At 45.0% G+C, this 12545-nt stretch overlaps 1 protein-coding gene across 1 annotated transcript; it reads left to right on the top strand.

Moving 5' to 3' along the window:
- The first annotated feature begins 1890 nt into the window (after positions 1–1890).
- On the top strand, positions 1891–4829 carry LOC133931396 (uncharacterized). Its single transcript, XM_062378269.1, has 2 exons — positions 1891–3118; positions 4214–4829. Exons 1-2 carry the CDS (start codon positions 1972–1974, stop codon positions 4546–4548), a joined length of 1482 nt encoding a protein of 493 aa, XP_062234253.1. The 5' UTR covers positions 1891–1971; the 3' UTR covers positions 4549–4829.
- The last annotated feature ends 7716 nt before the right edge of the window (positions 4830–12545 follow it).

The following is a 12545-nucleotide window of genomic DNA, read 5'->3' as shown; positions in this document are numbered from 1 at the left end:
TTTTTTTTTCTTGTTTCATTTTTTGGCAGCCTAGATTTCAGTATAAGGGATGTTAGTTTTAGGACATTGCTCAGAAAATTCTCCAGCCAAATAAGTAACTGGCCTAAGCTAGCTTGCAAGAATTAGGTGTTGTTCCCTTTCAGTAGTTTGAGAACCTGTTGTTTAATTTACACGAGAATTATACTGATGGTAATAGATCTGCAATAAGTGTGTACTGCTATGTTTTTACTTCAAAAACTGTTGTTAGCCAAATCTAATATGAAATTGAAAATTTGTAGGTGGGAAAAATATTCAAGCAAGCTACATTGCTTGGAGGATATTAGTATAGCAAATTTCTTGGTTGACTGTCAGGTTGCTTGGAGCAACTGAGAGACAATGTAAGGAGATATACATGCAAGTCCGATTTAAAGTATTCGTTCTTGTGTGCTTCATTGGGATGGTGGACTCTATATAATAATGGTCAAGATCCAGGCTGTAGTACTCTTCTTTGGCCGTTTTATGAATTTTAGTTAGAGATTTTGCTTCATCGTACGAGATGCAAATTAATCTGAATTCAGTAAGTCTGTAGCGTGAGCCCTACTTTAACTAAGATTATGACAACTATGGCAATACAAGATTGCATCGTGATCCTTTGCTGGTACTGTCAACCTACAAAGTATTGCATAGCTATTTTGTGAATTTTAATTAGGGATTTTGTTTCAGTGCTAATTTTAATATATGTAAGTATAATGCACCTATGAACAGTTAGCCAGATTCTTCCTATGCAAGCATGTTATCTACCATTGATGGTTTTGTGAGGTGGAAAAGTCATGCCAGTTAAGATTTGTTATAATATCCTTTAAGTGATCATGCCTATTTAGATTCTTCCTTTGTAACGTAAAAAGATGAGCGTGGGAATTCTTGATGAACAGGCAGGGCGTGTATAGATTGAACATGTAAATTAACTTGGTCTTGGAGGTTGGGTTGCCAGCGAGTTTTGAATGTATACTTTACCCATGAAAATGGCATGGCGGTTGCTAGTTAGTTTCATCACAAAGCTGATGGCAATGATGGTTATAGCATGAAAATTGTGCAAAGGTGATGTTCTCTACATTATAATGGTTTGTGTTTTTTTTTTAGAAAAAAGAAGGGTATAATGTTTGGTTGGATCGATGAATCTGATTTGACTAGATGTGTTGTTAATACTTAGCTGTATCAGGTTTAGAAGTTAGTCATCAGGGGCTGTTCAATCAGGAAAACATTTGAATCTAGAGAAATTAACAACAAATAGGTCTGAACTATTACGAAGAAAAAAAATGTATTTTACTGATCTCCTAGATGCCCACGCTTCGTGTGCATTGCCTTGGCCGTGTGGCTGTGCATAACATATCTTTTCTTTCTGGGAAATCACTAATTCGATGTTTCCAAAATACCTATATTAGCATCCATACGGAGAACTCTATCTACTACTTCGTATTCAGATTCGCAAAACGTTTTTGCTGAATCCCCACCGTTATAACTTAGACCGATCAAAATCAATGGTGCTGATCATTTTGTTTTTTCTACGATTAACGTGGGATTTTTAGGCTTTAAGGATTAACCATATACTAAGATAATACAAATAGATTTCCTAAAAAAAAAGTCTATCGGATGTTGAGTGTAGTACGATAAAATGAAATGAATATTGTCCGTATTTTTCCCCGGACTTATTTTTGACAGAATATTTGTTCTCTATATTCTGTTCATTAATTAGCGTCTTCAGTTGCTCTGGCCCATATGTCATCTCACGGCCCCGAAGTTGACAGTCGGAAACTTGGAGTGGAAGGAATCTTCGTTCCCAAGCCAAATCCCATCTTCCGTTGCTTTAATTACCATCCTGTCCATCCATCGCCCCCAAATCGGCGAGCACCAAATCACGCCAATCCACCGCTCTCAACTCTTTATCTCTCTCTCTCTCTTTTTCTCTCTCCACTGCCCGAACCGAAGCAACCAATGTCGGCGCCGTGGCCGTGGGTGATCCTGGGCCGCGTCCCCCGCCTTGTCCCCGGCGACGCGGAGGCAGAGGCGTGGCACGCTGCCGCCGACTTCTCCATCCCGGTCGCGCTGCCGCCACGGATCACCGTCCTCACCGCGGCCCCAAGCGTCCACCCCGACCCCAACTATCCCGATAAGTACCCCTACATCGTCGCCACCGGCCCCTCCTGCCTCCTCTTCAACTTCGCCGTCGAGCCCTTCTACGGCGTGAACTCCTCCGTCGACCCCCACGAGAGCTACCTCATCCTGGCGCGGCGGTTCCACCCGGCAGGGGTCCAGCAGGGCCACGCGGCCACGGCCACCGCCGAACGCATCCCCATGCGCCACGGCCGCATGCCCATCATCTACAACATCGAGAGCATCGGCCTCGTCTCCTCCTATGACGGCGACTACACAATCGCCGAGTTCTTGCTTGACAAGGGTAGCGAGCGTGCCAAGCTCCTCCGCTTTCGCAAGGGCGACGAATGGTGGACCGAGGACAACCTGATCTACCCCTTGTCCGCCCAGGACCGGGAGTGGGTCCCCACCGGCGTGGTCGCCCAGGACAAGAAGCTCTGGTGGTTCGACCTCTCGTGGGGGCTCCTCAGCTGCGATCCCTTCGTTGCTGACCCGGTGCTGCTCTTCCACAACCTCCCGGAGGGCCGCGCTCTCAACATGACCCGGCCTGACATCCACACCCATCGCTGCATCACGGTGAGCCGCCGCAAGCTGCGGTACGTGGAGATCATTATCCCTGAGGACTGCAACGGCTGCCACGACAGCGAAGCAGCGACGGTGTCCATGTGGACGCGGATCCCCGCTCCTGGCGGCAAGACGGCTAGGTGGGACAAAGCGTACGAGATAAGCTTCGCGAAGATCTGGAAGGATGACAGCTACAAGGCGACGGGGCTTCCAGAGAAGGTCCCTTTACTCGCGGTCGTGTGCCCATCGAACCCAGATGTTGTCTACTTCGACCTGGAGCAGCACCTCTTCGGTGTCATCGTGCCCGCGCATAAAGTCGTGAAGTTCGTCAAAGATTCATATGAGCTTGTGAACATGCCATGGCCGATTCGGGCCTCCAGCCGCTACATCAGCGCTTGGTTCCTGCCACATTCAGTTGCCATGGGTAATACATAACCACATTTCTCGAATTCTACTATGTGCTAGCTAGTCTTCTTTTTGTGTGTGCTGCAATTCAGATATTGCGTGGCTGAATGCTGATGTTTGATGGAGTTGTAGTTCTCTAGTGCACCGACTTAGCCGTATATATCTCGAGTAGTTGTGTTCGCGATGACAAATCTCAAATGTCAACAGAATTGCAATGCAATCATGTGGTGTTTGTGTTTCAAGTCCTTCCTGATACCACTTCCCCTGTTTCAGGAGGTAGCCCATGAGTAGTCATTTACACACTACCACATATTTTTCCTAGTATGGCTTAATGAATTGCTTTGCTTCTGCATGAGATTGCCAAATGCATTTGTGACTTGTCCGTTGTAACTAACCATGCTTGCAGAGACAAAGCACCCGAAGGCAAAGGCAAAGTTTATTTTATCTGCATGCATGATCATCTATTTGTGTCCATAACTAAAATCAGGTGCATATGCACATGCTAATCAGTTATTTTTTGTTCCCAATCTGTATTGTCTGAAAGTTGATTTATCTGCCAACTTCTATATAGTGCATAATCTGAAAACTTGAAACTGATACTCTATGCAGCCTACAAAACTTGCATGCATTTTTTCAAGAAGAAAAGGAACATTTGTATGATATATAGCATGCTCATGTGTTCTAGACCAACAATTTACAAGTTTTTTCTTGACGGTTTTGTGCTAATTAGTTGTGGTATCAATCGAGTTTAGCAACATGTAAGAAAATTGCAGTTGAAATCCCAGACTTGTCTATAGAAATTACATGACTGAGCATGTTGATAGTTACCCAGGGAAAGACAAAATTAATGACTACAGCATGGCAGCATGCGTGCTAAATGCTTCATATACCCAAAGGATATTTGGAGGCAATGGTTATTCCACGTATAGAACGTTGCATCATTGCATATAGGCATCAAATAGACAAATAGCCAACTACAAATAACCCTCTTTTACATCGTCTTCAATTTCATTTAACTTTATTCTTCGTGATTACTGTGTTCTTAGTATGATGTTCTCAATTCTTATATTTTCCATACACTCACCGTTGTCTGACCAGCATTGTTTCTCTGAAGATCTTAATTTGGTGGGCATCAAGCCTTCATCATCTTCACCTCTGAACGTGAGGCAGCTGACAATGCAACAGAAAGACGCACCCAATGCGGTCCAGGCAGTGGAAACGGACGACGAGGACCTGCTCAAACTGGGCATGGAAGTGGCCATGACGATGGATCCCGCGACCTTAAAATCAGAGGTGGACAAGTTCTTTAGTGTCGAGGACCACCCGAGCCCAGAGAGGCAGGTGACGGTGCAAAAGAGCGAGCCTTTTGACTTTCGGCTCACCGAGGAGGAGGCCTGGGCGGACGTGTTGGCGATTCGCCAACTTAAAAAGCATCGTCAAGACAACTGAAAGAAGGGATATGAAGCAAAGTTTATGGCTAACTTTGTCCTAGGAGTGCTTGTTTCTGTTTTGGTTAGCAGCATTCTGTACTACCTTCCGTCTAGTTGAAAACTTCACCTTCTTTGTGCACGTCATGAAGGGCAAACTTATGTGCTGTTGAATGATTTGACAAAGATAGGGGTATGCGTAGAATGAGATATAGAACAAGTTTACTCTTGGTCTCAGACAAAAAATTGCTCCAAGATTTAGATTCCTTTTTTCAATTTAGGTCTTAAACAGAAATAGCTCCAAGTTGTGCAGGTCTCCTTGCGTCTAATTGGAAACTTCCCCTTTGTGCAGTTCATGAAGGTGCTCACACTTTTGCCCTGTTGAATACTCTGATAGGGGGTACTCAGAAAAAAAATGCTCCAAGATTTAGTCAATCTTTCACTCTTGGTCTCAGACAGAAATTGCTCCAAGATTTAGATCATTTTTAGTTTTAGTTTTAGACTGAAGTTGATTGTTCTTGAAAATAAAATTCTTAGACAAACTGCTCCAAGTTTTGTTAGTTCGATACATGCTTACTTTGAGATGTATATAGGACTTACGGTGCAATGTGATGGATGTGCAACATTTGGTTGTCTTAGTCTTCTGAATTTTTTTGGTTCTCTTGCATTCTGGCACTCTGTTATCTTCCTTCTTTCCTATTGTTTGCTACGGCCGCAAGTACAAAATAGATGTCGTTCTTGGTGGATGATATTGGCTTCCAAATAAATGTCCCTCGCAGTTTTTGAGGCAAAATTTTCCACCAAACTTAGTTTTTTTTATACAAGCCATCTCCATACACACCCACACGTCTTAACCTACATTTAAATAAGATTAGAGATATAAACTCATATAACGTGGGCATACGTTTTGATCACTGAGCGAACCCATATGTGTTACTCTCAAGATTTAATCCGAAAAAAATAAAAGCACTCGTGTCCAGGACTTGAATCCAGATGCGCAGGTTCCACCTTTATAACCCTGACTAATGGAGCTATACTCAATTCGCTTCCACCAAACTTAGTTGCCTATTGGTGTTGGAGAACTAGCTAGGTGTGAAAATCTAAAATTTTCACTTCATTTTGTTATGCGTGCATGGAGCCTATACTGAGGGAGATCGGCGCACTGTTTCATTTTTGTACATGAGTGATGTGGCTCATTTTATTTTCTATATATTTAACGTCATGCTTTATAGTTTGTAGGTCAATAATTAATCTCTGTTCCTCCAATTCTTGATATGTAGTTCTTGCATGGATGTTGATATAGACCTCAATATTGTAGGACACTGTCGTCGTAGGTAAGCTTGAACGCTAAAGGATGTGGTCATGCGACATGATACTGTGACACGAGCGTATTTGTTTTCAGGACAACGGGCAAATCGAGGCCTTGAATTTGTACATCAAAACAGACTCAGAATCATTTGCGCTATCTATATCGAGGGCTACAATGGCGGAAAATCCAAACTTGCTCCGTAAGGCAAGCATGCTTGGAGGATCAGATTAAAATTACCGCACCTAGATGTGCTTTGTGGTGTGTACCTATATATGTTACAAGGGGGATAATCTCAGCCGAATACAACGGAAGAGTTACCAACTTAGAGATAGAATACATTCAAGGGCACCCGGTCGTTCAGCAGGAAGCTCCACGTAAGACGGTTGAGTGCAACATTTGAGATCGGCTCTTGCATGATGAAAATTCAATAGTAGCAAAAAACTGAGATTTAAGCCTAAAAAACTGGAAATAAAACTCAATCGATCTCTAAACAAAAGTTAAGAAAATGGAAGTGCCGCCCCACCCGAGGTTCATGGCTGCGTTAGCGGGAAGAAGCAGGAGGGCCAAAGGCCAGCACACGGTGGTTCGGGATGAGGGCAGTTGCGAGGAGCAGGAAGACACTAGTTTCGACGAGAGAAAGATGGGGTGGGGGAAGGAAATTCTATACAACCAGAGTCTTTCTCTTTCTCTTTTCTGTAGGTGTTAACTATTAGGTTAGAAAAAAGATGATATGGATCAAGATATTATAGAAGTAATTCCGTGAAGGATCCTATAGGATTTACTTCTTAGGTCTCGGAGAAACAAGAGGAGGAGCCCAGAGGCAAAAAGGAGCAGAGAATCGGATTGGGCAATATCCATCCAAGGATCCTCGGTCTTGTCGATATTTTTTATTAAAAAATTATAAACATAATAGCTAAATTCAAAAAATTGCAAGAATAGGTACATGCTGGCGCGCGGAATACCGATAAAGGTCCTGTCGGTATTCCAAATGTCGATAGCTTACGTGGCACTGAGCCCGGGACCTTGTCGGCACGTCGAAAGCAGACAAAAGACATATCAGCATTTCGTGTGCCGATAGGACCCCGGATAGACACCAATAGGGGTGTCGCGGGAGCGGAGAGTCGATATGTCTATCGGCAAACGGAATGCTGATAGGCCTGTCAGCATTCTGTTACTGACAAGCCTCTTTTTATTAATTTTTATTAATAATTAGGATTGACGACAGCTACTTTTCTATTTGAATTTGTTTTTGTGTTTTTAATAAATTTATGTTATAGGAATATAAAAAACTATTAATCTAACAATAATAGTTAGGGAGCATAATTATCATAGAATCAGAAATGGATGTTACATACACTGGAATATATATATAAGATTTATCGTCGGTGCACGAATGGACTCTAACTATAAAAGAGATGATGACAACAAATATTGGCATGTACGGTACACCTAAAGACTAACGTAATAGCGTGCTACTGCTAAATCTAACATGGCTTAGGGAATGAAAGTAGGTCGGGTTATAATAGATGCTCTCTACTGAGTGCACTTAGGATATTTACCCTTTCGCAAGTCATCGAGGTCTCCCACCTTAGCGTGACAGGCCCTCTCCCGCTTCTTTTCTCTCTCTCTGCTTCGCGTGCTTTAGCCACAGTGCTCTCCTCAACCGCTTTCCTCATGCGCTCCTCGTTCTGACGTTTCAGCCATAGTTCCTCCTGTTGTTGCTCGTATGCCTGGCATTCATATGCTTTCCTCCTCCATCGCATGGTCATTTGGACCCACTGCTTCTGGTGCTCATTTTGCTCCATATCTAGCCATTCCATGAAGTCACAGATAGGTAGAGGAGAATAGATAAATGAAACAAGAGGGGAAATTAGTAAGATAGTTCATGAAATCATATGAAAAGTGTTACATGAGTGATTTATGTCGTTATACCGGTGGGTACTCGTATGGCCCATATCGAGGTTTGTCGTACTAATAGTTGGCACACATGAAGAGGTATAGGTCATAGGTGCAGGAGATGTCTTGGAACTCACGAAGCCTACAAGTGTCGTCATAGAACCACATCGGGGGTTCGACCCCCTATGAGATAAAAATCCCAAATATTTCTTTAGTGGGTTTGGTGGAACTGATGAAGACATTGCAGTTGAGATAGTTGAGGAATGAATGATCTATTTATGGATGAGAGTGGAGTTATTTATTGTGGCTAAGGGTTGCTGCATGGACTGAGTGCATAGGCTTGGCTGGAGGCTAGAGCATAGTATTCTCTGTGAAAGCTGAAAAAGTTATGGTATTGATGCTTGGTAGAGATTTTCTATAAAAACTGTTGCTTTGTGTGGTCATATCATTCTCCAAAAGTTCAGTAAGGAGTTATTATTCTCGCCCGCCACACGATGCCCCGCTCATCGCCGCTCTCTGGGTCGCGCATGGGAGAGGAATCAAAGGCCGTGGAATATATAAAGGTTTATCGGCACTCGAAATGCCGACATGCGTGTTGGCACTCGGAATGCCGACAGGCTTGTCGGTATTCCGCGTGCCCACAGGCTAGCCTGTCGACATTCTGAATACCGATATGCCGCCACCCTACGTGAACCGCCTATGTGGCATCACCCTTTAGGTGGGTCCATAACTTGTCGGCTTTCAGAATGCCAACAGGCCCTCAAGTTCATTGCTACGTAGGCTGTCGGCATGCTAAATATTAATAGGTCATTTGTCAATATTTGATGTGCTGATAGGTACTTATTCTTAATTTTTTTTAATTTAACTATTATTTTTATAATTTTTTAGTAAAATAATATTATTAAAAAAATCGGGGTATTCGTGCCTAAAACCACTCTGTTAATAGTATCACTAATCTATGAGTCTAGCGGCAAGGTATGACCAGTTTGATCCTATTTTAAGGCATATAAGCAATCAAACTTTTACTGGTGTCAAACGAACAAACCAGAGAAAAAAAATACAAATCGTCCTATTGTTGAGTGATACTGTCACGACAGATGTCATGACTCATTTGAGCTTCATGACGTTTTTTTAAAAATAAAAAAACTAGCGACATTTCCAAGATAATCATGATGCCTATAGTCAAAAGGCCGTCGCAGAAAATAATGTAATATTTAATCACTTGCATAAACTAAAAAAACCTATTTTTAAGAGGAACAATCCAATTTTCCGTCACAAATCCGATAAAAAGTATTTCCTCACAAAAAAAGCCATTGGATGTTGAGTCTCAAATGGAACAACCTTAACGTCATCAATTGGGCTGGGCATGGCCCATCTTCCATCTCACGGCCCTGAAGTCGAGTGTTGGAATGGATGGAAATGGAATCTTCCTTCGCAAGCCGAATCCCATCTTCTGTTGCTTTAATTACCATCCTGCCCATCAATCGCCTCCACATCAGCGAGCACCAAATCACACCAATCCACCGCTCTCCTCTCTCTCTCTCTCTCTCTCCGAACCGAAGCAAACCAATGTCGCCGTGGCCGTGGGTGATCCTGGGCCGCGTCCCCCGCGTTGTCCCCCACGACGCGGAGGCGCAGACGGATGCGGACGCGCAGCACGCCGCCGACTTCTCCATCCCGGTAGCGCTGCCGCCGCGGGTGACTATCGTGACCGCGGCCCCAAGCGCCCAGGTCGACCCCAACTATCCCGACGAGTACCCTTACATCCTCGCCGTCGACACCGGCTGCCTGCTCTTCCACTTCTCCGCCGATCCCTCCTACGGCGCGTGCTTTGCCGACCGCCCACGCCCGTACGAGAGCAACCTCGTCGTGGTGCGCCAGTTCCACCCGGACGGCGTCCAGCAGGGCCGCGCGACCACTGCCACCGCCGAACGCATCCCCAGGCGCGACGGCTACAATCCAATAGTCTTCGACATCGAGAGCATCGGACACGTCTCCGTCAATGGCGGCTCCGAACGCATCCCCAGGCCTGACGGCCGCAATCCCATAGTCTTCAACATCGAGAGCATCGGACTCCTCTCCATCAATGCAGGCGCTGACTACACGATTGCCGAGCTCATGGTTGACAAGGGCAGCGAGCGTGCCAGGCTCCTCTACTTTGAAGAGGGCTTCAACCAGTGGTACGAGAAGAGCCTTGTGTGCCCCTTGTCCGCCGAGGACCGGGAGTGGGTTCCCTCCGGCGTGGTCGCCCACGAGGATAAGCTCTGGTGGTTCGACCTCTCGTGGGGGATCCTCAGCTACGACCCCTTCGTTGACGACCCGGTGCTTCTCTTCCATGGCATCCCCCAGCACCGCGTCCTCGGCATGTCGCGGCTGGACATCCACGACCACCGCTGCATCACGGAGAGCCTCTACGTCCTTCGGTACGTGGAGATCATCATCCCCGAGGGCTGCGATTGCGGCGGCTGCGGCTGCGGCAACTGCGGTTATCAAGCAGCGACGGTGACCATGTGTACGCGGATCTCTGCCCCCGACGGCGGCGACGAGACCATCGGGTGGGAAGTAGAGTACGAGATGAGCTTCGCGGAGATCTGGAACGATGACAGCTACATAGCAATCGGGCTGCCGCAGAAGGTCCCCGTGCTCGCGGTCGTGTGCCCGTTGAACCCCGATCTTGTCTACTTCGCCCTGCAGCAGCGCCTCTTCAGCGTCGACGTGCCCGAGCACAGAGTCGTGGAGTTCTTCAACGAGGACTACGACCTGGGGAACGTGCCATGGCCGGCGCCGGCCTCCTGCCGCTACGTCCTCCCTTGGTTCCTGCCACTCGAGGTTGCCGAAGGTATACCTAACATTTCTACGAGTGTAGTTTTCGTTGTGCATTGTGTGCTGCAACTCAGATTTCATCTTGCTGATGATGCCTTAATCCTGATGGAGTTCTAGCTCTTTACCGCACCGATCTACTTAGCGGTATATATGTATCTCGTGTAGTTGTGTTTCGTGACTACCTACCATGCCTTAATCCTGATGGTGTTTTGTGTTGTAATACTTCCTAGTGCCGCATGCTCTGTAATGCGCAGTTACTACTATAGGGAAACTTGTTAATTAGTTGAGTATATGTCTCCCAGGATGGCTTTATGTACTGCTATGCGTTCGCATGAGCTTGCAAAATGCAGTAGTGACTTGTCAGCTGCAACTAAGCATGAATGCAGAGGCAAAGCAGCAAAAGTGAAATGCAGAGAGCTTATTTTATTTGCATGCATAATCATCAAGTCAAGTAGTTTTGTGTTCATAGCCAAAATCAGGTATACGCTAATCAAGATGTTCATTGTTTCTCATCTTTATTGCCTTAAAATGGATATTTTCTATCAACTTTCATGTAGTGCATAAGCTGAACTTTTGTAGTGATACACTATGCACAGGCCTACACAATTTTTCACGATTTTCTGTTGATCATGATCACTAGCGATGTCAATTGATCTCAGCAACATGCAAGAAAACTGCAGTGAAAACCCAGTTTTGTCTAAACGAATAACTTGATTGAGCATGTTGATAATTACTCAAGAACAAAAAAAAAAAATGAATACAGCATGCGTCCAATGCTTCATATAGACATATACCCAACAAATGTTTGGAGACCATAAATATTCCATATATGAAACTCAGCATTATTGCATAAGCATCAAATATTCAATAACAATTACTGTTTATCATAGCAGAGTACAATCTCCAATTGCATTTTAGCTTTTTTTTTTCTCTCGAGCTGCCCGTAATTGCATTTAGCTTTATTCTTTGTGATTACTGTGCTCTTCGTTTGGTGTTCTCGGTTCTGATATTTCGCATTCAGTCAACGTTATCTGACTAGCATTGCTTCTCTGAAGCTCTTGGCATGGATCCTTTTGATGAAGACGACGAGCTGCAGCCAGCTGAAAACGACGACGACCTGCAGCAGGCAGCGGAAATCAATGGCGACGACGACCTGCAGGCAGCGGAAATCGACGACAACGGGCTGCAGGCAGGGGAAGTGGACGACGTGCAGGTGCAGCCCGAAGCGGAAATCGATGATGACGAGCTGCAGGCAGAGGAATTCGACGGCGACGACGAGATGCAGGAAGCGGAAATCGATGACGACGAGCGGCAGGCAGCGGAATTCGATGGCGACGACGAGATGCAGGAAGCGGAAATCTATGACGACGAGCTTCAGGCAGGGGAAATGGACGACGAAGAGCGGGTTAAATCTGACGTCACATATTCATGAACCGATGCAGGAGAGGACGCCTTTTTTACTTTCAGCTCACCGTGGAGCGTGGAGGAGGCTATGGCGTACGTGACGGCGGTTCTCCGCCCTGGAAAACGTCAAGACAACTGAAAGAAGGGATATGAAGCAAGGTTTATGGACAACTGAAAGAATGAGATTTAGATCATTTTCTACTCTTGATCTCAGACAGAAATTGCTCCAAGGTTTAGATCATTTTCAGTGTTGGTTTTAAACAGAAATTGCGCCTAATTTTGTTAGCTCTATACATCCTTTATTTGAGATGCACAAAGACTTAAGGTGCAAAATGATGGATGAGATGAAATCATTGCAACTTTTTGGTTGCCTTAATCTGCTGGTTTTTTTCCCCCTTGAATTCAAGCACTCTGTTCTCTTCCTTCCTATTGTTTGCTACTGCCGCAAGTAGAAAACTGATGTCGTTCTTGGATGATGATGTTGGCTTGCAAACAAATGTTGCATATTTACTATCAAATTATTTGCTTGTTTACAGTGCTGTTGATTTGTTGGAGATCTTGGTATGCAACCAATGCAGGAAAACTAG

This window comes from Phragmites australis, chromosome 10 (genome assembly GCF_958298935.1).
Source record: "Phragmites australis chromosome 10, lpPhrAust1.1, whole genome shotgun sequence".
Taxonomy (NCBI): Eukaryota; Viridiplantae; Streptophyta; class Magnoliopsida; order Poales; family Poaceae; genus Phragmites; species Phragmites australis.
This window is presented reverse-complemented; position numbering and strand designations above follow the sequence as displayed.

Excerpts from the sequence above, each read along its gene's own strand:
- LOC133931396 (XM_062378269.1), top strand. The coding sequence starts at position 1,972 with ATGTCGGCGCCGTGGCCGTGGGTGATCCTGGGCCGCGTCCCCCGCCTT. Across the intron at positions 3,119-4,213 it reads GCCACATTCAGTTGCCATGG|ATCTTAATTTGGTGGGCATC; the intron begins GTAATACATAAC and ends GTTTCTCTGAAG.